Source organism: Toxotes jaculatrix, chromosome 16 (assembly GCF_017976425.1).
Source record: "Toxotes jaculatrix isolate fToxJac2 chromosome 16, fToxJac2.pri, whole genome shotgun sequence".
Lineage (NCBI taxonomy): Eukaryota > Metazoa > Chordata > Actinopteri > Toxotidae > Toxotes > Toxotes jaculatrix.
This window is the reverse complement of record NC_054409.1, coordinates 24514083-24540710: the sequence shown is the minus strand read 5'-3', so window position 1 is coordinate 24540710 and position 26628 is coordinate 24514083. Positions and strand designations below refer to the sequence as shown.

The following is a 26628-nucleotide window of genomic DNA, read 5'->3' as shown; positions in this document are numbered from 1 at the left end:
CCTCGGGACATGCTGTGGATTGTGGACTATGCCTGGCAGTTGGGTGAGGATGGATTAGTTTACACACGCTCATGGCTTTCACAGTAACTTTATCTCTCGGATATCCCAACTTCATCCAGCCCACGCCGCACTGTGGCAGGCCTTCTCCGACTCTCTGCAAACTCCACTAAACAACAAAACATCACCGTCACACTGAGAGCGACTTCTCTGATGGAGGTAGAAGTTTTCACGTGAAGAAGAGAGAAAAGAAAAGAGTTTGCAGAGAAGTTTGAAAGGATGTTTGAAGACTTTGTGCTTCCAGTAAAAATATTTTCAGGATCACATCTGGTTCTCTTCACTCAGCCTCTGGCCTCTGACGTTGCTTATTTATTTTTCTCCAACACCTCATCCGACTCCTCCCACACTTTACACACATTACACACAGACCCACACACACCTGTAAATACTGCACATACAAGCATCATTTAACTGAGCTGACAGGACGACTGTGGTTCTGAAGCTGTAGGACACGAGTCTTGTCCACTGTTCCAGATAAATGTCCATCCACAGGGTGACACACACTGAGAAACAGTATTTGGATATAAAACCAAAACACAGACAAAGGAAACAGAAACAACATGTTGTGTATTTCGAACTGAAACTTGAGGCTTTCAGGTTTTGGGGCGAGTAACTGATTCCTCTCAGTTAATGGATCATTACAGCTGCTCTGTTTTCAGGTTGAAGCAGCACAGTGTCACCGAACACCAGATCCTGGTCCACTCAAAAACTTTGTTGTGAACTCTTGAGAAATACTTTATAAAACTCAGTTTAAACTCCTTTTTATTTGTTTGACATTATCTCACTGTAAAGTGAACTTGCAGGTGGAGGCCAGAGGTACAAACTCCATCGCCATCTCTGAACATCATCATTTCAACACCCAATTTAAGTTCTGCAGCGCTGAGATCATGGATGTTTCTACCTGGCACAGATTTGCATCGGTAAAAAAGAGGAGCATAAACTTCATTAGCTCCCCGTTCTTCATCTGACTGAGGCTTCAGTCAGATGAAGGCTGAAGCTTGTTTCGGTGCAGAACTGGAATGATTCTCCCGACAGCTTAAAGCTTTGTCGGCTTCCCGAGGACAGGGTGAAACAAACAAACAGTTCCACCTCTTTTCATTTCCTCCCTGTTTCCTCAGGTCTAAATGGTGCGGACAGCAGTCTAAACAGCTCGTTGGAGGGAAGAAGGGGCAAATGAACAGCATGGTTTTTCCAGGAGAAGGTAAAGGATGGATGCAAACCAACGGCGGGGAAATTAAAGCAGGTAGGTACAACACACCAGAACACTGTGCACATTCCTCCGAGTCTGAACGTTAATAATCCGCCCTCGTCTCTGTCTCTGTGTGTTGTGAGAAGGAAATCATGCACAAAATTTATTTTCAGGTGGAATTATCCTTTACACTTCAGCTGTTTTCTCTCCATCACCAGGTTCACAGTGACTAAACTTTCTGACCTGCGGTGTGGAGCATGGAGGAACCTGATCAGCTGCTGCTGCACATGAAGGTGCGTTACTTCACAAATATTCTCATATTCTATCATATTCTCTTATGTTTTTAAAATGTCAAACTTTTGGCTGGAGTATGGGCCAGACAACACAAAGCTGTCAATGTGACATGACAGTTACGGTTTTGTGTGACTTATCACAGGAAGGTGTGTATCAGCTCTCTGCTGTTCACTCCTCTTTGTTTTGGAATCCAGTGGGTGTGTGTTGCTTCTGGGCTTTTCAGTGATTCAGCCGTGTTTCTGCGCTGATGTCCGACAGATTCATAGATCTCTGAAGTCTCCTTCCCTCCCTCTGCTCAGAGCTGACAGGAGTGGACAGCTGAGGGTAATCCTCCGCCGAGCAGATGCTCGGCGTGCTGATATCTGGGACATGCTCACAGGTTTGATCTCTCTCTCTCTCGCTCTGTGTAATGTGTAGAGCCGCCGGTCTTTGGATCGGTAATCCTGGGCTCTTACACCGAGGCCCACAGAGGCCCTGAGTGTCAGCAACACATTTTTCTCTCCCACACACACACATATCGAAACACACACACACAGGCAGCATCACTGACACCTCAGAGCTAAATATACCAGGAGTGACAACGACAGGTGATCGGACTCCTCCACAGACGTGCACTCAGCCAGCTTGGACACCAGAGGTCACAGGGTATGAGTGTACGACTGTGAGCGTGTGTGTGTGTGTGTGTGTGTGTGTGTGTGTGTGTGTGTGTGTGTGTGTGTGTGTGTGTGTGTGTGTGTGTGTGTGTGTGTGTGTGTGTGTGTGTGTGTGGGAGGGGGCGGTGTTTGAGCGTCAGGGTCTGATCACTGTAGACTACCTTCGCTCAGTCCGGAGAGAGCTCAGATCCAAACGCAGCCCAGCTCTGGGTCCCCCTCTTTCCTAAGCCAGCTGGTCTGGCTTAATATCATTTCTTTCTTTCACTTCCTTTTTTTTTTTTTTTTTTTAAAAAATCCTTTTCTTGTTTGATACAAGGGACTGACTGAGCAAACCCACAGCTGGAGCTGCTGGGGAACCTTCCAGGTGAAGACAGAACAGAAAGCACTGGTGAGTGGCTGGTGATGGATGAGGCACGGGTGTGAAATCTTCAGGAAACTGGAAAAAGCACTGGAATATTGTTAAACAGTACGGGACAGAAGGGAAAGGTGATTACTGAGCTGCAAGAAAGGGTTGAAGTTGGAGATGGAGGTAGAAACTGAACTCTGGGTCACTGCAAACAGTCGTTCACACATCCAGCAGATGTGGAGCAACATTAGCATTAACGTCTCTGGACATTAAACATCTTCCTCTTTTTTAGCTCTGTTTTTGGTCTCTACCAACTCCTGAGGGAAATATCTGTCTGCCTGCCTGTCTGCCTGTCTGTCCGTCTGCCTGCCTGCCTGCCTGTCTGTCTGTCTGTCTGTTTGCTGCTGAGCAGGTCCTGGACTGTGGATTTATCAGTAGAACTAACGCTGGATTTCTATGAGTTTTGATGAGATGATCAAGCATTTGAAATGTAGTTAAGTACAGTGTGAGTGTTTTCTGTTGTACTACACACGACACCACACTTATCTGTCGACATGCAGACAGATACAGACATATCTGCAGTGAGCTAATACCAGTAATGATGGAGGAAAGTGGTTCACTGTCTCACAGCATATGATACAGACAAAATGGTGACATCTGTTGGCCTCATTTGGGATGGTCACATGACTTCAGCTTATATCAGCCCAGATGATATATCTGAAAACAGCTGCGTGCTGCGGCTGATGAGAGGAACGCTGCCGGTTATAAAATCAAAACAATGAGCTGAAAGATGCTAAAAAGCTCAGTAAAGCTGAGCGTTGGCTTCTGTGCTTGGTATCTCAAGCATGTGTGATAATTGATGTCTTTAAGCTCTTTGAGTTTGGATCATATGAGGCTGAGTGTGATTGGCATTCGTGGAAAAGTATTTTGAAATACCACAAATATCATATGTGACCCACATCATGCGTTACACACTTAACTTTTACTAAAGCTGCTTCTGAATTTACATGATCTTTGCTTGGTTTTCTACATTAAATGATACAAATAGATCAATAGATAAATTTAATTATGATTGTATATAAATATTGGGCTAATGCACTGCTTGATGCTGTGGATGTGTAGGCTCTGTAAGTATATAAGTACAGCTCCACAGTTCCCATCAGCCCTGTGGAGCTTTTTAGAATCTTTCAGCTCATTGTTTTGGTTGTTAGTTACAGTCTGCAGCTTCGCAGCTTCACTGTTCCAGTTCACACTCACTGCTCTCACTCAGCAGCCAAAGAGCCAGAGTTTTCCCTCAGGAGCTGGTAGAGACCAAAACAGAGCTAAAAGAGAGGGAAGACTGGACTTAGACATGGTGGACTCAGACACCAGATGAAGGATCATGTTGCTCTATAGCTGCTTCATAGGTAAACACATGATTATTTGTACATCAACTTTACAAATGTTGTCACTGCCCCTATAAGATAAATTCACAATGCACTTGATGCAGATTCCTCTGGATCTGAATTCTTAGTATCTGAAAGGTTTCTGGTGATGACCTTTGTCACATCATATTTTCCACTGACCCACCCACAGTTTTAGACGTCACACTTTTCAGGGATTCATGGGGAAACACGCAAGAATTGCTCAACTTGTGGTTTGTCTCTGTCTCTGCCTTCTACTTCCTCATCCTCCTTCATCTCCCTCTACCAAACACTAAACAACCTCCCTTTGACTTGAATTGAATCCCAGTCAAATGGAAAAACAACCAGCTTTTCTTCACTGTCCGGCAGCCACATTTCAGATGAGAGAAAAAAGGTGATAAAACATCAATGTTAGGTTGCTTACAGTTGTCCCTGCACTCGCAGCAGTTAAGCTTTATAAGTACCAGCAAGTGCTTTGTGGATTTTTTTCCCCACCTTTCACACCTCAGGCTACAGAACAGTCAGTGCCTCAGTCTCTGAATGGTAGATGTCTGTATGTGCAGCCTGCAGGTAAGACTCAGGGCTGCAAAATCCCTCAAACTTCAAAAAATCACATTAAAACATAATATTGTTGTTTATAGTCAATATTCTTCCAAAAAGAACCTCTGCTCTTCTGTATTATCACATTATGTCTCTGTATTATTGCCAGGCCTTGACCTTACGCTGTGAAGTGCCTTGAGATAACGTGTGTTGTGTTTGGCTTTATATGAATAAAGCTGAACTGTAATTAATTAAATTATGAAAGGATCAGATGAACGCGGTGAGGTGATAGGTAAAGGTGCATGTTGAACGCTTTCCGCTGGGGGGCAGCAGTGACCCTGAGCAGAGGAGACAGAGCTACAGGAAACATAAGTTTTCTCACAGTTCATGAACCAAACGTGTAAAAAAAAAAAAAAGAATTCAGCTTCAAACAGATGTCAAACACGGATCAAACTCCAGGTTCTCGGGCCTGAGCTCAGCTTTTTAAACACGAAACATTTCTCACGCTTTCGTTCCTCTCTTTCTGTGTGCGCGTGCGTCTGCATGTGTGCGCGTGTGCCTGTGATGTTGCCGCCTCCTGACGCCCAGGTGCTCGCTAACAGCCCGAGAGGCGCGTGCTTCAGGAGGAGACTCACTGATGGACTGAACCGCTGGACGGAGAGGACACGCGGAGAAAGTCACGGAAGACATGCGGGACTGAGCGGAGAGGTGAGCTGCAGTTAGTCCCAGGCTGTGTGTGTTTCAGGACAGTGTGTGTGTGTGTGTGTGTGTGTGTGAGAGAGAGAGAGAGAGAGAGAGAGGGAGAGGGGAGATGCGGGGCGCGAGAGCTTGACACGACATTTGACTGATAAACACCAGGAAACAAACAGCGGGGTGATCCTCCGGTCCCTCCGCTCCTCCGGTCCCTCCGCTCCCCCCGCGCCCCGGGTGATCCTCTGACCCTCCCACAGTCCGCGTCTCTCCGCCTGGAGAACTCGCGTCCACACTCTGGGTTTCAGTGTCAGCTGTAGTCGGTTTGTAGTTCGGTTTGGAGCCGGAGTCGCAGCTCGGTTCTCGGGTCTTGTGCGGAGCCTTTTCCCCCCGGCAGAGGCTGGTGGAAACAGCGGGGAACTTCAGCACCATGGAGCCGCAGGAGGAGTGAAGGCGCGGGAGTGTTTGTTCTCCACAGCGGCACCTGGTAAGAGACCTGAGGGGCCTGGGTGGAGGGAGGTGATCCACAGATCAGCAGCTCCAGGTTCATTATAACCTCAGGCAGCCAGAAACAAACCAGCGGAAACGGCAGCGAGTTTGATCACCGATTAATCGTTTAACTCGATTTTTTAAAAGAGAAACATTAACTGAATATTTGGTACTTTACTTTAGTAAACTTTAAAAAAAATCATTGATCAGAGAAAATGAAGCAGTTTGAATTTGTGAACTTTGGATTCAGGCAGCATTCAGTGAGCAGGCTGATTATTTAGGAACATAACTGTCAGGTGTATGAATGAAACTACACGTTGGTTTGAGCCTTTCATTTATCCTGTGATGGAATAACAGGAGGAAAATTAAAACAATCTGACAAAACACAACTTTACAACCAAAGAGCTCAACATGAAGTACAAACAACAAAGGCCGTAAAACTAGACTCAACTTTGAGACTCAGCTTCACGGTCTTATTGGTTCCTGAAGCAACACCCCCCCCCCCCCCCCCGCCAAAAATAAGCTCAGAGTAAATGGGTTATTAAATGAACTTCTGGTCTCCAGTTAATCAGATGTTTGCATAAAGACAGAGACTGTGTCCTACAGAGACGCTGGACGCTGCAGAGCTCAGTGTGATATCAGTCTCCTGTGCTGAGCATGTGGTGTCTGTGCAAAGTGACTCAGTAGATGGTTATAGAGGGACGTCCCTGACCAGACCACATGTATTAGATCAGGTTACGTGTGTCTGGGACCTTAAAAGGGCCTTTGCTCAGTAATCCAGCCTGTGTTTGTTTGGTAAAGTTGATGCGACACTGTGAAATGTGTTGTCACGTTTCTCTGCCTCATACATCCAAACGTTTGTAACTTAGTGCATCTGTGTGTGAACACAGGCCACAAACACTCGGCTCTGAGGTTTAGATGCAATGAATTCGTTTATTTGTTGCCTTTAACTTTCATTAATACTTTCTGTGTTTGTTGAGCTTTCACCGAATCTGAGGGAAAGTCTTTCTTGTCTGGAAGTTGATTTTCATGGTGCGCTGAAGTGAATGGAACAGCTGTCTTCATAGGGGAACTCCATCGATTCTCCACATCTGCATGTGTTTCCAGGTGTTTGGGGGTATGACCTAATGTGTGAAGCCTTTAGTGTCTCCACGGGGAGCTGGGTGAGCTCTGATAAAGATCCTCAGGTGATGTCACCTGAGTAACTGGGGATTGTGGGTAACACAGGCATCAGTTTCTGTACAGTAATAGAGCACTCTGAGGTGTTGCTGTGAAAGCACGGGGGAAAGCCAGTGTAATCCAGAACACTGTACAGGTGCAGGGCTTTGGATCAGAGCTGAGTTGTCTCTGACTCTGACTCTGACTCTGAGCTGTGTGTTGGTCAGATGGTCTTGTTTGATGGAGCTGCAGTTTGGTGCTCCACTCGTTTCTCTGGGTGACGCGGAACAAAGAATCCAATACTTGAGTTTGTTCTGCAAAGGAAATGATTAAGTTATTAAATCCCAACGAGCCCAAACTCTTGCTCTCTGCGTTTCACTTCTGCTGGTTTCGTTCCATCAGTGTAATTTACAAACTGATTTTTGTCATTTGTGATTCAGAGTCACAGACGTTAAGAATCATAATCCTTATGTGAATCGTTTTTTCCCGCCCCTACCAACAGTGATAAATCAGTGGTGTGCTGTTTTAAAGTTTATGCTGCCTGTCAGTCACTGGAAGCAGCTGACAGAGCTAAATGCTCGTCTGTGTTCAGATCTCTGACTGTGTTTATCTGCTGTTTGGCCCGAGACAGTGAAGTGACGTAAAATCAGATCAGTGATTGATAATTCTCTGCGGGTTCATCTCTGAGAGTGACGCCTCTCACATTACGCGAAGCCACGTGATCCATCGTTAATGTCTTCGTACCTTTTCCAGCTTTAAAAGATTCGTTAGCTGCGTTCAGTTTGAAACAGTCTGGTTTTGCCAGCTCAGCTTTTCTTCTTTTTAAAATCGATGTCGAGTTCAGTTCCAGGTAGATCTAAAAAAGATTAAACGTCAGGCTTCCTGAAAGTCCCCAGTACAGAAGGAGGCAGTGATGGAGCGAATCACATGGGCACCATTCACAGCTGTCCATCCACCTCCGCTCTGTCAGGCCAGTGCAGGAGAGCCTGACCCCCCACCCCCCCGCTCGTCAGCCCTCAAACCCCTCAGCCTCGTCATAAATCAGCGACCTCAGTCATTTAGTTGTAGATTATTGGTGAAACGCTGCACGTGAAGGTGTCGCTCTGAGCTGTGGGTCGTTCTGATGGTGTTTTTCACTGTTCCTCACTGAAAACAACAGTTAAAGGCTAATTACATATTAATGCAAAGAAATAATAATGGAGTGATGTAGGTATACCACTCCCATGTACCACTTCTCTCTCTCTCTCTCTCTGAGGTTCAGCATGATGGAAAATAATTGGCAAGTCAGAGAGAGAGAGAGAGAGAGAGAGAGAGAGAGAGAGAGGGCAGCTGAGATCTGCGTGAGATGGCTGATTTCCATCTTTTCTTCTGCTCGACAGTCGTTCTCTCTGTCTGTGAACCAGAAACCGGTCGTATTGTTGTTTGGGGTAAAAAGTTCATTCTTTTATTTTTGGAGTCCTTCTGTTTTACACTGGGTCTATAAATAGCAAGGGAGGTTCGTGTGTGTGTGTGTGCGTGTGTGTGTGTGGTGTGTGTGTGGTGTGTGTGTGTGTGTGTGGTGTGTGTGTGTGTGTGTGTGCGTGTGTGTGTGTGTGTATGTGTGTGTGTGTGTTTTGCTGGAGATTGGCTGTCATCCTGGAAAAGATCAAACTCTGCATTAAATCACTGCAGTTACAGCACACATACACTCACACGCTGGTTTTTAATGCGATCGTCCCTCAACACCTCACGTCTCCGTTTGGCCTAAAATTCCCCTTTACTACAACCTGCTGAGTGCGCTTGTCTGCGAGCTCTCTAAATTTAAACCGTGTTGATCCGTGTGCTGTTTTCCTGAAGCGAGGTAGGCAGCGTGACTCAGGCTGTAGATGTTCGTGTAACGCTCTCCGGCTGGCGTGTTGCTGCTCGCTGCAGGAGGTTTTGATAGTATCACTGCACTCTGCTTAATCAAAGCGGTTTGTTGTGGCAAAACACAGCAGTTATCTCTTAATGTCAGAAGCTGTCAGTTCACATTCATACGTTCCCACTGTCAAAGGCGAGGACTGGAAAATAATAGAGGAAATTACACAGTGCAGATTATTAGGGATGCTGCTGATGACTGTTGTCATGACTGATTGATCTGTTGCTTATTTTCTGGATGAATTTATTCGTTTTTTTACTTTGTAAAATGTCAGAAAATACTCAGGTGTCCCCATCACAAGTTTCCAGAGCGAATAATTTGTTTTGTCCGACCGACTGTGTCAAACTCGTCTGATTTACTATCATATAAAACTGAGCAACGCAGCAAACAGAACAACCGAGGCAGGAAGTTTGTCCGCTACGTGTTTTTGAGTTTGCCTGTTCCACCTTCATCCTCCGGCGTTTTACATCACAGTAAACTGTTGAACTCCTGGACTCTGTGATCAACTTTTATCAGACAGGAAAGAAAAGAATGGGAAGATCAGTTTGTTGCCACCTTCCTCTGTTGTAATGTTGTAATACTTTTAATGATGATGATGATGATGATGGTAATTAAGAGAGGAGGGAGATAAAGCAAAACATCAACCTTTGAATGAGTTTAGTGACAGAACAGTCTTGTGTTCAGAGCGCACACCTTTGTCGTCCTCTCACATCTTCACGAATCTCAGTTTCATTCTCCATTTGGTCGCGTGTGCCTGAGGCCTGGCACCTCCTGAAAGCAGACACGCCTTTTTCCCTCCTCGCCCCGCTGCGATGACGGCGGAGAGCTGCCAAGAAAACCTGTCGTGTGTGCGTTTGTGTTTGTGTGCGTCTGTCTCAGCCTGTGTGAACATCCAGTTAACTCAGCGACCCAAGCTCTTAAGCTCCACTTCAGGAGTGAGACACGGGTCACATGGCACACACACACACACACGCACACACACGCACCCACACTGCAGTGACTGCATGCACAGGTCGGTCTTCACAGTATAACACATATTTTCCCTCTTCCTGCCGAGCGTAGGAGAAGTTCCTCTTTTAGGCTTCGTATCGTCGGCCATCTTGTCACCGTCCCAACCACCATCAGTGCACTGATAAATCCAAGTTCTTCTTCTTTGGTGTTTGTTTCGGGAATTTAATGGTTCCTCATGTTTCCTGACTGCTTCCTCATGGATGAAAAAAATCTGTGGAAATATAAAAGACACATGTCTGACACCTGTGTGTTCAGGTGCAGCCCAGAGAGGCCGTAGGTGGCGGCCGTCCTGTGGCTCTGATCTCACTGTCACGTCACGTAATGATGAAATTAATTCCGATTACTTCTGGGAGCGTTGCAGTCCGTTTGCAATAATCCGCCCAAACCGGTTTCAGGTGAGATTAGTCCAGACTTGCTTTAATGTTTTCTAATGCTTCTGGAGGATCATGTCAGAAATTACTTCAGAAAAATACGTTTGTACTGAGCTAAAGAACGAAGATTAATATGCATCTGTCTGAAGCACATTGTGTTGCATCTTGTATGAAATGTACCGTGTCAATAAAGTTTTATTATCGTTGTTATTGACAGGAGTCTCGCCCCTCACATTCCTGAGGCTCATCCCACCTCAGCTCCACCCAGAGAGGAAGTTCTCTGGTGAGCGGTAAAGACAGAGATCCTGTCCTCAAATGTGGTTTCTCAAAGCCTCCAGATGTTTTTAGGTAGCGTATGATGCAGCTAACAGCCAAACTCATCACTGTGTTATTTGCATTGTGACATGAGGGGTTGTTTCACTTCCTCCGGCGCGTACAGTAACCCCCTGAGGAAGCTGGGTTCATGGGTGTGTCAGGGGGATACAACAGCAGTGAATGGACGGGTGTGCAAACAGACGATATGTTGCCTGTCTGTGCGTGCATGGCAGTTACACTCTGCAGCACAGCACGCCATGACACCCACACGCAGTCCGTGTTTGGTAATTAGCTGCAGTGTTCCTACATGTTTCTGTCGGAGTTTTTGTTTTTCGGTCCTTCGTCGTTATTTTAGTGCCCTGGAAACTGTCAGGTGTTTACATGCCTCCTCTTCAGGTGTGACAGAATCTGTAAACTGGTTTATCCTTGTGTGGGCATGATGATGATGATGTTGTGTTGCTGTTTTGTTTTTTCACAGGAGCCAGCCAGCAGTTTGGGATTGACAAGTGAAAAACCGAGGACCCGGAAGTCAAACGAAGGAGCCAGAGAAGACGTTTGTGAAAAACAGGAAAAGCAACAAGAAAAAAAACGAAGATGGGGAGAAAAAAGATTCAGATAGCACGGATCATGGATGAACGAAACAGACATGTAAGTGACATGTGAGCATGCAGAAGACTTCAACACCTTTCGGATCAGACCTGTCACACATTCAGAACACTTCCAACACAGCATCTTAATTTTAATGTGTCAGGCTGAACCAGTGATCCCAGTCAGGATCCATTTTAAGTTCTGAGGGTAAAAAATTCCACGTTGATCCCTGATCAGAAAACGCCATGTGACCTAATGAGGATGTGTGGAAGTGCACATTCTGTAGGAAGGAGGATTCAATATCTGATCAATAATGAAAGAGAAGAGAACATGTATCTGGGTTCAGTGAGAGGAGCGGGGTGAGCATCCATGGTCACTCACTCACTCACTCACTCACTCACTCACTCAGCCTGTGGGAGAACAGAAAACACTCGGCTTCCTTCACATCACTGAACTTTTCAACCCGTCGCTGTTTTCCAGCAGCGATGCGTTTCCTCTCACGCACCAGGTGCTGAATATTGCATCATGATCACCTGCGTCGTTCTGTGACTGTGCTGTCGTGTCAGAGTGAAGCGAACACGCGTCACTTTAACAGAGAGATGAAACCAGCAGTGTTACGTCTTCCAGGACTGAAAAGGGCGTGAAACACACACATTCATTCACCGTCTCTTCCTCCTTCACACTCAAACACAATACCAGCCACATACAGACACACTGTAGTTCCTCAAACTGGTGATATCATGTCATATGATCCTCACAAGCTGTCTGACTGGGGGGTTAATGTGAGTCTGTATTCAGCATGTACCAGGATCTGCCGGCTCAATGCAAGAAATATGACACCTGAGGAAAAAGAGCATATTGTCAATGGGACTTTTGCATGTGTGTGTGTGTTGCCGCACACAAGTGCACACACACACACACACAGAATAAGTCCTGTCTAGGGGAGCGGTTCCTCTCTTCCTGTTATGACAGGAAATGCAGGCCCATGTGCTTCCTGACCCCCGTGGCAGAGCAGCACTGACCCGTCACAGTCCCTCTCTGACCGTACGATGGTAAACCAGTGCTTCTGTGTGTGTTTGTGTGTAAACTACACACACACACGCAAGTGTGGTGATGTCTTAAACATACAGCGCCGGTGTGTTTAAGCTGCTTTGGCTCGATCGTTTATTCTACAGTTTATTACATGTTTATGTTTTTTTTAATATATATAACAAAGTGCATGGTATTGACAGTGAGCTGGATCATGACCAAGAAGCTGCGTGGTTAAGAGAAGAGTTATAATGAAAGAGTGTTGATAGAATTATGAAATCATTATGCTCTGTTGGTATAATTATCACATAGTAATTACCTATACACACCTATATATAAAATATAAATCAAACTAAACCTCTGTAGACTAAAACAGAACCAGTCCAGAGTAAAAAGACGGAGCGCTGCAGCGTGTTCATTTCTTTTTTTTTATTTTCCCCAGGTTATTATAATTACTCTGCACCTGCAGATGTGTGAGGCTGCACCTGAGCTGTTAACGTGCTCATCATGATGATGCTAACATGCTCCTGTTTAGCAGTTTCTGTGTGCACCATCTTAGCTTAGGTGTTAGCATGCTAACATTTGATAATTAGCCCTAAACACAAAGTCCAGCTGAGGCTGATGGGAAACTCATTAGTTTTGCAGGTGGACAAATGAAAGTGTTGGTGATGTACCTTCTCATTTTTCTCCAGGTGACATTCACCAAGCGTAAGTTCGGCCTGATGAAGAAGGCGTACGAGCTGAGCGTGCTGTGCGACTGTGAGATCGCTCTCATCATCTTCAACAGCACCAACAAGCTGTTTCAGTACGCCAGCACCGACATGGACAAGGTTCTGCTCAAATACACCGAGTACAACGAGCCCCACGAGAGCAGGACCAACTCCGACATCGTGGATGTGAGTCTCACACACTGAATATCTTTAGGGAACCGCCCCCTTTTTTTTGTACATCATCATCATCACAGCACCATGATAAAAATGTGCAGCGTTCACGATGAGCAGTTCCTGTTCGCAGTGCATTTGTAGACCACGTTTGTGTGTGCAGGTGTGTGAGTGTGTGTCTGAAAGCATTGAACAACATTGCACCAGTACAGAGGAACACACTTTGTACTAGACTGAACCTTGTTCTGCATTGACTTATGTAATAGTGTTAGCAGCACAATAACAAGTGTGTGCCTCTGCACACTCTGAGGACACACAGTAACTCTGTGAACACACACACACACTGTATTCGTTTGCTAAGCACACCATGTCACCAAGGTCAAACTTAAGCTGTCAAAAGTCACGGAGCAGGCAGGCGTGTGCTGCTGCAACAGGAAGGTAAGCAGGAGGTTTTACTCCTCCTCTGTCCTGGGTTTCAAACTCAGGCTGAGTCATGAGGCCTCCATCAAAAGTAACGTGGAACATAAAGATAAAAAGGTGCAAAGCTCTGTTGTCGATTACAGTGATTTGATTTTTATACAGTCTGAAGATATTTTTCCTAATTTGATCAGAACAGTGAGAGTGGGCTGAACTTTTCTCCCAGAATGAACCATTAGTCAGTGTTGATGCACTGGAGGGGTGTTGCTGCCGTGAGCCCATGTGTGTTTGTGTGCTAATTGTGTTCACATGTACATCCTGTATGTGTGTGTACCTGAGTTTTTCCCTCCACGCGGCCAACCACATGGCCTCCTGGCCAGCCCCGTCAGAACCAGGCTTACATGCCCCGTAATCCTCTGTAATCTACCACAATCCTGTTTAGCTCGTTACTGTAATCTGTCCAGGCAGCCTCTTCATCTCTGCAGTGTGTCCACACAGTCTGAACCGGCCAGGTTATTTACTGCTGCTCGCTGCTGTCGCTGGGTCTGCATCCACTTTACCCTCTGTACAGCATCTCCTGCTTCCTTTTCCTGTGTTCGGATCCTCCTCGTGCTTTTGTTCTCACCGGCATCCAGTGACAAACCGAGGGGAGAAGTGTGGTGTTTTGGTTAATGATAGAAATTCCACAGTGTTTCTGTCCGATGCTTTCCCCTTGTCCCCACACAGATTTTTCTGTCCATCCACCAAACTGAAGTCCGTCCATGTGGCATCTTCTGATGTTTTTAGTCCAACCAGTTCATCGATCAGGCCTATGACAGTTCTTACCGGCATGTGCTGCTGTCATGTGGTACTCTGTACTGGACGTTCTGTTATGACAGCGGTGGCATAATGTTTGTCAGTCAGAATCGTCGCTCTCTGAGAGGAGGAGCACTGACGTGTTGTTTTGATGAGCCTGGTAAAGAGCGGGTGGTGTGAAGATTTGAGTTTAGAAAAATGAGGTTGAAATAAAAGCTGAATTTTGTACTGAATAATTTTCAGTATGGACTGGTTGAGATCAGGTGTTGTACATAATAATATTTTGAAAAGATGGTCGTGAAGTTTAAAGCTCATTTTGACCTTTGACCATTAAAAAAATCTTAACTCAAGGTCCATTCTTGCAGTCTTCATCCTCATCTTCCTCATCTTAGGTCAGGGTTGTGATCTTCCCTTACATGATGACCTGTTATCATGTGACCAGAGTTTTATTCTTAGCAGACATGATGAGAACTGAGAAAAGTTTTGGTGGACTGATTCTCACACTGGTCTGCAGGAGTTAAAGGAGTGAGGCCTCGATGGTTCACACAGGGTGAGTCCTGTGTTCGCTGATAACGTTTGAGTCTTGGCTTAATCTCGCTGCTCTCTGACTGGACGATGAGAGGGACAGAAGTCTTTCAGAGGCATGTGAACCTCTCATGGTGAGACAACAATACATGGCACAACGTGGTGCCGAGGCGGCCGTGCCAAGGTCACACTCGCTGAGCCAGAGTGGCGCTGGAACGAGCTCAGCGTGCTGGAGCTCCTCCGAGCTTATAGTGGTTTGGATTTTAAAGGAACAGTTCAACATTTAGGGAACTACAGCTTTAAAAAAAAGAGAATCTCAGTGTCACGTCTGTGTGTTAGGTACGAAGCTGGAGCCAGAACAGGGTTAACACCTGTAACACTCACTAAATAACATTTCAAAGGTTGAGACAGTTTGCTGTTGGTCAGAGGTATAAATTCACACGTCAGGGTTCATGCTCGTGTTCATTTCCTTCAGCCCTGCCATGAAATTTTACTGTTTTAAATGCTTTTTTTGACATGTATGAAGTGTTAACCACTGAGCTTTAGAGATGTTGAGAGGTATTTGTGAACCAGAGGGCCAGCTGTTTCCCTGCTGTTAAAACAATCTCTGATTAATCTTCTGTTTATTGACTTATCAATTGACTGATTAGGTTTTATTCTCTTGTGGAGGCGAGCAACAGAAAACCAAGGGAGAACAGACTGAGCCGGGGGCTGGAGTGTGAGGTCTGAGGTCTGATAGTAGGAGCTGTGAAAAGGCTCCGTACCAACGAACTATCTGCCAGACAGGAATTCAGTAGAAGAGAGGCTCCTTTGTTTTGGTCATCTTTTTTTTTTTTCTTTTTTTTTCCTCATGCGGCGGGTTGGCATGTGTGTGTGTGTGTGTGTGTGTGTGTGTGTGTGTGTGTGTGTGTGTGTGTGTGTGTGTGTGTGTGTGCAGGCCAGATAACTATCAGCTTATTGTATTGTTCATTTAGCCTGGGAACCTTGTTGCTATTTATGAATCTGAGGAGTTCTGCATTCCTCACTTTTACTCTGTCAACCCTGTTTTGCTTTGGCCTGCTCTGCTGTGTGTGTGTGTGTGTGTGTGTGTGTGTGTGTGTGTGTGTGTGTGTGTGTGTGTGTGTGTGTGTGTGTGTGTGTGTGTTTAACTGGGGCTCCATGCTGTTTCAGATTAGAAACAGATGAAGTTTTCAATAAAGTGGAGCACACACACACACACACACACACACACACACACACACACTGAAACACAGACTGACGCTCACATATGCCTGCAGAGTAAGTCCAGTTCCTTTGTGTTGGCTGTGATCCCTCCCTGCTAAATGGCTGGAAACTGGTAGTGGTCTAAAAATAGCCCAGAACACAGCTAAGAATAGCCATGACGGGCTGTGAGTGTGTGTGACTGTGGTTTGCCTGTGAATGACTGAGTGTGTGCGTAGAACTGTGTGAGCCACAGGAGGAAAATAAAGAATAGGAAGAGAAGCAACTTAAGGCTGAGTAACCAAGTCTTCGCTCCCCTCCTTCCTTTTTCCCCTCTGACCGGTCCACTTTGTATTCGTGTCCACGTTGTATCCGTGTCCACGTTGTATCCGTGTCCACTTTGTATCCGTGTCCACGTTGTATCCCTGGACGAGTCCATGTATTTTGAGGAGCTGTTTGTGTTGTGGTGTTACGGTCTAAAGTATTTGTGTTAATCCCCACAGACATGTTTTAATGATGTGTCTGAACACAGAAATGCCAGAAAACACGTTTCTTGAAGTCGTCAGATCCTTTACTTCAGTAAAAGTCCTGCATTTAAAATCCTGCCAAAAGTAAAAATGCAGAAATATTATCAGTTAAATGTAGTTAAAGTGTCACAGTATCAGTGCTTCATTGTGCCGTAGCCTGACTGATCTGTGATCAGATCATTGACCCTGAGTCATCGATGCTTCAGTTCTGATACAGAAATTCAGATTCACTCTCTGAAACCTGTAGAAGTGTTTTCTCACAGAAGTTGTTTAAATGAAGAAGGAAAAATCCGTGTTGTGCTGAGCTGCTCGCAGCCGCAGGCGCTCGCACGGTGACGAGGGCGGGGGCACATTGCAGGGCCGTTATTCAGCAGCTGACTCTCCAATGTACAGCTGTCCTTTAAACGCCAACAGACAGCGTTAGTAAAACCTTTGATTTCTGAATGGAACCAAAATGTGTCAGAAGCTCCCACACTGTCGTAATAATGTCCCACAAAGGAAACTGCATGTAGGTGTGAGTTCATGGGAAGATTCCTGGAAATAACAGTGTAGTTTGGGGATAATTAAAGAGAAAACAGGGAGTTTTACTTGGTACTGTGCAGTTCTGATGTTCTGATGTCACATTCATCTCTGGTAAATCATTTAAATGAATATTTACTGATTGCATCATTATAATGTAAGGCAGCTTAAAGTCATGAAGACTTTTTTTTTGAAAAATTAAGAATTTTTTTGTTTCTTTAGGAAACAAGATGATTTTTTTGTCTTAGAAACTCAGTTATAAGAAGCAGGTATTTAATAACTGTAGCAGCAAACATTTCCTCCCTAATAATTGGTACCAAATTATTTAGACTCTTGGAAATATCCTTGTAATTTACTGCTAAATACCAGCTTTTTTTTTTTTTTAGGAAATTATGAAGGTTTCTAGGAAATTAGCTGGAAAATGTCGGACCTGTGAAATAAGGCATTACCGAAAATGGCTCTCGTTGCTTCTTGTGTCTTTGTGTCTCACGTAGGTCTGGTGCTGTAAATACGTGCTGCTCTAATTTTGGACAAAAGTTCCATCTGCTGCCTGAGCGGTAGTAGTGGGATGGTGTAAAAGCTGCATGTCATGTTCCCTGGCACACGCTACAAACACACACACACACACACTGGTGCACACATGCATCATCTGATGTGGAAGTGGTGGAGGAGGAGGAGTAGACCACCCACGAAAAAGAGCAGTGGAAGCAACCGAAACTGAAAAAAGAAAAAAACTAAATCGATGGAAAAGAAAAGCAGTGAGGGTGGAGGTGTAGATGGATGTGGGAGGAGGACAAGAAGTGGGGGTGTGATATTATGCTCCCCCCCACCCCCCACATCCTCAGCTGTCTCCCTCTCTGTCTCCAGTACCTCCAGGAAGCTGCTCAAACCACCTGCCACCACACACACACACCCCGACACACACATTCCTGTTCAGCAGTAACTGAGAACGTTTGCTCGAGTATCGGTCTCATACTTCTGTCCTCTGCCATGTTTCTGAGAGAAAACGGATTCATGATGCTGGTTGGCTCCTTTCAAAGTGTTGTGTTATATATTAAACTGAGTGATTATTATGAAAAGGGACTTGAAACTTTACAGTTTTGATTCAAGTGTAGCAGTCGAGTAAATGTTCTTAGTTATGTTTAGTGGTTTTGTAAAGTAAAGCAAATGGTCTGAATATTTCTTCAAACATTAAACTGATATTCAAGGTTCACAAACCGAAAACACATCAGTGAATCAGGACTTTGTTTTTCTTCTTCCCCATCAAACGTCTGACGACCCCTCACATTATCTGGGGACCCTCTGGAGGGGCCCGACCCCCAGGTTGGGAACCAGTGGGACTAAACTATCTGCCTTGTATATGAAGTAGTTCAAACCATGGTTGGCTCAGGATCAATGATCTGATCAGAGATCAGTGACAGGAGACACGACGTCCTGTCACTGTGATGCTGTAGCTGCAGTTTGTTGGTTTTATTTCTGGACTTTAAGTTAAAACTGAACTGCAGGATTATTTTTACGCAGCTTCCACCAGTGTTCCTGAAGGAACCCAGTCACACGCTGTCTTTATTGAAAAGGAAGGAGTGGGTGTTCAGTAGTAACAGCGTGTACAGTGTGTGTGTGTGTCTGTGTGTGTGTGTTTAAAGAGGGGAAAGTAGGCTAGTGGAGTCGGTTTTAAGTTTTAATAGACGAGCCAGATTGACAGATTGTGAGGGAGGGATGGGAGTGACGAGAAACGCTGCGGAGCACAGGAGTAAAAAATAGCCTTCTACGGCCATCGCTCCACCAGACACACTAGCATTGGCGGTAGCTGCCTCACCCTTCTCCTCCCCCCTCCTCTCACCCTGCCCCCCCCCTCTCTAAAGCAAAACAGGTGGACATGGCTGGGATGAGTGGGATAGCTGCACTGGGCCAACCACTGAGCCGTGTGTGTGTGTGGGTGTGTGTGTGTGTGTGTGTGTGTGTGTGTGTGTGTGTGTGTGTGTGTGTGTGTGCTGCAGTCATCCAGTGACAGACTGGACTAATGGGCTGTGAAGTGCTGAAGCAGGACAGTGAGAGCCAAACCACCAAACCACATACTGTACTACACACACACACACACACACACACACACCATCGTCTTCATCGTCATCATCATCTGATACCTGCATGAGAGGAGAGATTTCACAGTGCTGGCGTGAAGCTCACAGATGTTTGAGTCACACTCAACATGTCTGACACATTTAAAGTGACGTAAGATTTTCACACGTGGAAGCGACGGAGGAAAATGTTCCTCTGATCAAACTGTGTCCGGTCTGACTGTGCCTGTTCTGTCCAATATTCACAGCTGTCACACTCCAGAAGTCAGTGGATGATGATGATGATGATGATGATGATGATGCTGTTCAGTCTGTGCACTGTTGGAATATCTGCTCGTATGGCGCCCTCTTGTGGCAGAAATATGTGCTGCACCCTTTGCAGTGTAAAGAACATTTTGAAGTTTATCACACGATGAATGGATCATCAGTCCTTTTAACGTTGGTCCCTTCATCTTAATGTGAAACTCCCTCTGAGTGTTTCCTCTGTCAGTGTGTCAGTCGCTCCATGTTTCCAGCCTCATCGTGCTTCAGAGGTTAAAAACCACGTGTGGTACCTGTTAATGTGAAGGCTGTTTGTAACAGAGGGGTTAGATTTGACTTTGTGTTTATGTGTTTACATGTTTGTGTGGTTTTTTTTGTCTTCCTCTGACCAGACGCTGCGTAAGAAAGGTTTAAACGGCTGTGACAGCCCCGACATCGAGGCGGACGACTCTGCAGGCCAGAGCCCAGAGTCTGACGACAAATACCGCAAAATCAACGAGGACATCGACCTGATGATCAACAGGCAGAGAATCTGTGTAAGCTCCCGTCTGCTGTGTGTCGATGCTTTCAGGTTTCTCCGTCTCAGGTCTCCGTCATGTTAACTGGTAATGTTCATTGTCCAGCAAGGTCTGCCTCCCTCCAACTACGATATGGGAGTGTCCATCCCAGGCAGTAACACCGGCGGCCTGCTGTACTCCCACCCTGGAATAGGGGGCGGTCTTGGTAACCACAACCTGCTGCCCATCTCACACACACACCCCTCCCTGCAGAGAAACAGCATGTCCCCTCAGCGGCCCCCCAGCACTGGAAATGCAGGTATGTATGTGTTTGTGATTATATAAATAACTCTATATAAACTCTGTGATTCCACCATCTGACTTCTGGGTATCGGACCACGTGTGTTTCTGTCTGCAGGACTGATGGGTTCAGAGCTGCCGAGCACTGTGGTCTCCAGTGTGGGTAAGACTGGAACTCATCACATCCACACAGGCACCAGCTTATTCAGCAGCTTATGTTGACATGATGGAGGGAAGACAGAGTTCAAAAAAATAAATAAGTAAAAGCCAAACTACAACTTTATTATTATCATGAGGGAAATTTAATGTGCAGCCAGTCACACATAAGGTCATAAAATAAATCGATCATCTATTTTTATAAATACAAATGTTTCAAATAAACATAGAAAACAGCAGCAGACTGAGCCGAAGTGCAGCTGAAGCTATTCTGATGATCAATCAATCATTTTTCATTTTCAAGAAAAATGTTAAACAAGTTTTCTTGAAATTGTGATGAATATTTTTATACATCAACAATTAATCAAACAAGTGACAATGGAAAGAATCATTAGTTGTACAGTACACACCTTTATTTAACCATGAAAATCCCTCATACAGGAGTGTTCAGGTGAAGATGGCAGCACCACAATGATCAGAAACCAGAGAGTTGACAAAACTGATTTGATCAGAAGTGAATTGATAACTAATCGTTGTTTCTCACCAGGAAATGGCAGCTACAGTAACCACTGCACCTCCCCCGGGCTGCTGTCTCCAGGAGGAGTCTCCAAAAGCATGCAGGACAAGAGCCCCCCTCCCATGAGCATGAGCCGTAAGCCCGACCTGCGAACACTGATGCCCCCCTCCAACAAGTGCAACAACATGCCAACTATTGTGAGTGTTTTCATCTCTGCTCCACTGTCGCTGCCTTCATTTCATTTTTATTCTGTTAGATTTTCTAAAGCATGGAATAATTTTAGTTTGTGCTTTACTGCTGCCCAGTGTGAGGACTTTGACCTAATGTTGGTAAGTAAGAACATGTAGTGTAAAAGACCAAAGCCTTAGCCTGACCCCGAGTCCGACCCGCAGAACTTTACAACAAACGTCACGGCTTCAGTGAGGAGCTGGATTAGATCATAATAGTAACAGAAACACTGAGAGCATATTTACATGTTAGTGTTCATACGTTTGCTTTCTACTTAAACATGTTTGACTCAGTTTGGGACAAGATGATTTTTCCAACCTTAAACCTACTTAAGCGGAAAACTACACAGGAAGGGGCTCATGGCATCAGTCTGCTTTAGGCTCAGCTTTTTATTTGATTTTTTATTATTATTTTTTTTTTAATGTCGCCATGAGCGACATGGAGAGTGCAGAGATCACAGTGAGTTCTGTTTATCTGTTCCTGAAACGCTGTCTGTGCAGCTGAGGATACCACGGCTGTGTATAGTGCTGCAGGAGAAGCCAGGCTGCAGCGCTTCACTGAGTTTATACTGAAAACACTGCAGCTGATCTCTCCTCTGTGTTTTCACTGACTCAGGATCAGTACGTCTTATTTGTCCCTTTTCTTTGTTTTTGCAGAATCAGAGAATAAATCACTCTCAGACGGCTCAGACGCTGTCGACTCCTGCAGTCTCCATCGCTCCGACTCTACCTGGACAGGGGATGGGCGGGTATCCGTCGACACTCACCTCTTCTTATGGCACAGGTGATCAATACAGAACGATGCTGCCACGGGCAGGAGGCCGTCTCCCACAGGATCTTGTTAACGAGGAGGATTTTCTGTGTGTGTTTTCCTCAGAGTTCTCCCTCGGAACCGACCTGTCCTCTCTGTCTGGCTTCGGAGGTTCTGGTCTTGGATCAGTCTCGAGCTGGCAGCATCAGCAGATACAGAATCTGCAGCACTCAGCACTCGGACACATGGGGTAAGAATCTGTCCGTTAAAATCAAATGTATGTTGATCTGTAAACAATAATACAAACACTTTAGAGTCAAAGGGACAAGAGATAAAAAAAACTGTTCAACACAGCATGAAGATTTTCTACAGGCTGGAGGATCATCATCATCATCTTCTTCTTCATACTTACTCTCTCTTCCTAGTAGAACAGCTCAAGGTGAAGCTGCCGTCCTCTCCCTGAGGACGCAGTCGACTTGTCTGAATATAATTCACTGGTCAGTTTTACTGACAGGAAACTTAAAAAAAATACTTAAGTACAGTAACGAAGGACAAATACTTTTACAATACTGTTACATTCCACCACTGGTGAGTTGTGCAGGTTGTGTTTGTGTCATGCGGTGCAGTGTGAGTTAACACAATGTACAAGATCAGAAAAAACCCAGTGGTCCTCTCGTGTCTTACAGGAACATGTGTCAGAACTCAAACCTGAACCTCACCTCCGGTCATCAGAACCTGCACATCAAGTCTGAGCCAGCTTCTCCTCCCAGAGACCGGAGCATCGGGATGCTGGGCACAGGACTCGGAGGGGCCGTGACCACAGCCGGATACTCCACCTCTGGCCGGGGTCCCAACGAAGCGGGCCGCTCCCCCGGCGACAGCGCGTCCAGCTGCGGGAGCTCATACGAAGGCAGCGAGGAGCGCGAGGATCATCACGGCAACGACGGCTTCCTGCTCCGGCCTCTGTCCAGTCAGGAGGAGCGCCACAGCCCGTCGGTGAAACGGATGAGGTTATCGGAGGGCTGGGCGACATGATAGGAGCCGGTCTGCAACCAGAGGGGAAGGGATGTTAGGAAAGTTACCTTATAGTGTTATTATTATCATCATATTCTTCTTGTACTGAGTGGGTGTGCTATATGTGTAATGGTAACATGTACGTGGGGGGGGGGGGGGGTGGCAGAGTCAGACAGTGTCAGTCTTATATGAAACAGTGATGCTCTGCTGTATTTACAACATGTACTGTAGTTAGACTTGTACACTAGAGCAGTGACTCCTGGGAGATCTGGATTAAGAAATGGTCAAAAAAAATCTCAGTGAAACGGAGAATTCAGTTCATCAAGTCACATGTGACACACAGCAGTGATAAACAAAAACACTAAGAGAAACACAATATGACTGAGACACAGCCGTCTCCAAACACCCTGAAGGATAACGAGAAAAATCCACGGCTTGCCCAGAGCTTATAACCAACATGCACATCTGTGTCTGCTCAGGACGAAGCTAGAGTCCGCTTAGCTTAGCTTAGCTTAGCTTAGTTTAGCTTAGCTCAGCTCAGTGTAGCTAGCCTGGCTCTGTCCAAAGGAAACAAACTCCAGCTACCAGCAGCTGAATACATCACAGGCCTCAGACAAATACAGCAAGTGGAAATTACGATGGATTACAATCAAACATTACTGCGTGTTTATCGTTATCTGAAGAATTACAGGTAGACGCTTAATAAACTTAAAAACAAGCTGAAAGTCACAAAAGTTTCAATCCGACTTTTCACTGAGGTTTTTGACAGTTGTCAGGACCGTTTCTGCAGTTCAACCCAGAGCTGAGTTCATTCAGCAGGAACGTGATGAGGCGGCTGCAGAGGTTGTTGGTGTACATGTTTGTTTGTTTTGTGTGTGTTCTGGGGGGCGGGGATTTAAGTAAATAACAAATGTTAAATGCACATTGACGTATGTGCACGTGTATGCAAACTAACAAAGGTAAAAGTGAAGAAGTCTGGTACTGAACGGTGAAGCTACCGGGGAGTTTAATAACGTGGAGGCGTGAGAGCAGGCGCGCTGACGTCACCGCTCAGCGTCGCTGCCGCACGTCGCGTTGCAGGTTCAACATATTTACGCACATAGAAACATAAAGCACATTTAAATAGCGTGGAAGGTAAAGTTTTGCAAAAGGAAAGAGGGAGAAAGAGAAAGAATGAGTAAGTACAGGAAAAGAAAGATGGACAAAGAAATGTGGAGGTGAGAAATGAGAGAAATGGTGACGGAGGAAGTTTTCATGTGAGTGATTAGAAACTTAGCAGCTGCAGGTTTCACAGCAAAGAAGCTTTGGACTGATTTCACCTCTCAGAGCCGTGTTAGAAAAAAATCCAGATACACGAAGCTATGGAAGCAAAGATCATTGAACTGTCACAATTTAACTGTGAAAATTAACCACTACTGAATACTGAGATATATTTAATGTATCTGCACATTACAGATACAGCTGTTACACTCAGTCACATACTGAGACGCACTCACTCTCACATATTCATGAACTAACGATAAACAAAAGCGTGTGAAGGAACAAAATAAACAGGAACATGAATGATTCATAACAAAGGACGGAAACAACAAAAAGAAAAAGCAGGAGTGAAAAAAGAAAAGTTACCAGTGAACGAATGTTTAAGACAGAAAACGATGGCAAATATATAAAGGTAAATAATTACTGCTGAGTCTGTAGCACTGAAACCATCCACATGAATCCATGTGGCTTTTAAACTGACAAATGGTTTCAGCTCCAGTTTCAATTAATGTCAGATAAAATTGAAATTCAGGATGAAATATTCATGTTCTATAACAGGATCAAAAACACAAGAAGAACTTTCTGAGTCTATAAACCTGGAGTTTCTACAAAACAGGAAAAATCAGACCACACAAGTTCACACAGATTTTAAAAGAGAAGAATAATGCTGTTTAAATTTCAACATTAAGCATTCTATAGTGGTTATATTTCACAATTTGGTGTCCATTTGCTTAAAAAAAAAAGTATTTATGGCCTTTCTTTGCTTCCATACAACATGACCTGCATCATTTTCCTGTGAAACAAACAGCTTCTGTCTGTTCGCCGATCAAACAGAGAAGTCGAGTCCAAACTGGGAAAACTCGAGAGGGAAATTATGCACAGAGAGAGTTAGCATGTGCTATGTGTTCTGCAGGATTTAGCCAGAGTGAGGGTTGCACTTCTAAAAGCCATATCCAACAGGACAGTGATGCTTTGCTGCACAAACTTTATAGTGTTATGTTTAAAAAAAAAGTTTCCTTCCTTATTATATCAGATTGATATTTTTGGACATCTACAGCTCTATTTAATAAGACAACAGAGATAAAAGACGCAGAGGCAGGAAGCACAGGTGCAAACTATTTTCTAACAAACATTCAGGGAGATTTTAAGTCAGTTGTTAATTGATTGTACATCAATTAAAAATCCCTCCTAGAGTCTGCTGCTCAGCTGGTGTCAGACCCAACTTCATCTCACAGAGCACAAAGGACAATCCGCTGTTTGCCACAACCAGCACAACAAGCATGACACAGTTTACAGCAGTTACCGCGAGGTGATGGAAGAAGCACTCAGATCATTTATTCATCACCAACACAACGAGCAGAAGTCCCGCGTTAAAAACTCTACTTCCTGTAGTTGAAGCACAGTAACAGCGCTTCACTGTGATATTTTATGTATCAGAGGTTTTTCAGAGTAAAATCTTAATCTGAAAAACAAGTAAGTAAAAATGTTGTGCACTAAAAAGTGAACTGTGGTAGTTTAGAAGTATAAAGCAGAAGCGGCTTAAAACTGAGTTTAAGTGCAGTGAACAGACTGAGTGACTTTCCATCACTATATTTGTGCTGTAACTCTGCGAGGTCAGTGTGGACATTGAATCATTTGTGCCTTGTATCTCAACTGGGTCTGATACCAGCTACAGCCAGAGGCTGAGCACTGTAGTTAGTTCAGAGCCTGCTGAGTGTTAACCTTTTTTTAAATTTTATTTTATTTTAAAGAGACAGAGGTGGCTGAGGGTTGTTCACATTTGAATATTTTGGTTTAAGAACTGTATATTTGGAGCTCAAACCCTCGGCTGCAGGTCTGCACTGTACTCGCCCTGTTTACCGTAAATCCAGCAGCCAAATTCACAAATTCAAAACGGTGTAGCTTGTTCGAGAGGCACCTCTGCTTAGTTGCAAATGACTAACTGATGTGTGTTCAAAAGGGCAGAGCCCAGATGTGTTTTCTCCTGCACTCCTTTTCTTTTACGATGACCGTAGTCTCCAGGTTGGTCGGCTTCCGGCTCAGATTTACTACACACTGGCCGGTGCACTGCAGAGACAGGAGAGTAAACAAACCCTGTATATTTGGTTTTGGTTTGATTCTTTACTCAGTAACTGCCTGGTCCTTAAATAGCCCTGATGAGATGATTTCATGTTTTTTATTTGGCGACGTCAGTGAACGTCCTCTGTACGGTAACGTACGGTACAGGTGTTCTCCCCGCTTTACACGCACGAGTGCTTCAAGAGCTACGTGTTAAATATTGTAAGAGATTGTTAGCGGCATAAGCTGGCCTTTGTCGCCACTTGGAGACAATGATACTCAGAAAAAAAAAAGGGCGCCTCTGTTGTCGCAGATCTTGTACAGCAGTTCCCTCACTCAGAAACATGGTAGTATTTGTATTTTGCAGAAAAAAAACTTAAATAAACAGGCTCTGTTACAAACGTCTGTGTGTGTTTGTCATCACTGCCTCTTCACAGACTGTGCGCGACGCGACAGCTTCGACAGCGTTTTTGATGCTACTTACTATACTATGACCATTTTTATGACATTTTGAGGCTAAAAAAATGGACTTTTTTGTCCGATTTTGACGCCTTACTATACTATGACGTTTTTTATGACATTTTGAGGTCAAAAAAATTTTTGACTTTTTTTGCCCGA

The 26628-nt window shown here is 44.9% G+C and overlaps 1 protein-coding gene across 1 annotated transcript; it reads left to right on the top strand.

Annotated features, from left to right (window-relative positions):
- Positions 1-2369: 2369 nt before the first annotated feature.
- On the top strand, positions 2370-26411 carry LOC121195156 (myocyte-specific enhancer factor 2C-like). The gene is made up of 11 exons (XM_041058420.1): positions 2370-2581; positions 5071-5190; positions 10892-11061; positions 12723-12926; positions 19623-19766; positions 19854-20046; positions 20146-20190; positions 20731-20897; positions 21585-21711; positions 21805-21928; positions 22365-26411. The coding sequence occupies exons 3-11, from the start codon at positions 11008-11010 to the stop codon at positions 22711-22713; spliced, it is 1407 nt and encodes a 468-aa protein (XP_040914354.1). The 5' UTR covers positions 2370-2581; positions 5071-5190; positions 10892-11007; the 3' UTR covers positions 22714-26411.
- The last annotated feature ends 217 nt before the right edge of the window (positions 26412-26628 follow it).

Coding starts and splice junctions, on each gene's coding strand:
- LOC121195156 (XM_041058420.1), top strand. CDS start 11,008: ATGGGGAGAAAAAAGATTCAGATAGCACGGATCATGGATGAACGAAAC. Junction 11,062..12,722: donor TGGATGAACGAAACAGACAT/GTAAGTGACATG, acceptor ATTTTTCTCCAG/GTGACATTCACCAAGCGTAA. Junction 19,767..19,853: donor TCAACAGGCAGAGAATCTGT/GTAAGCTCCCGT, acceptor TTCATTGTCCAG/CAAGGTCTGCCTCCCTCCAA.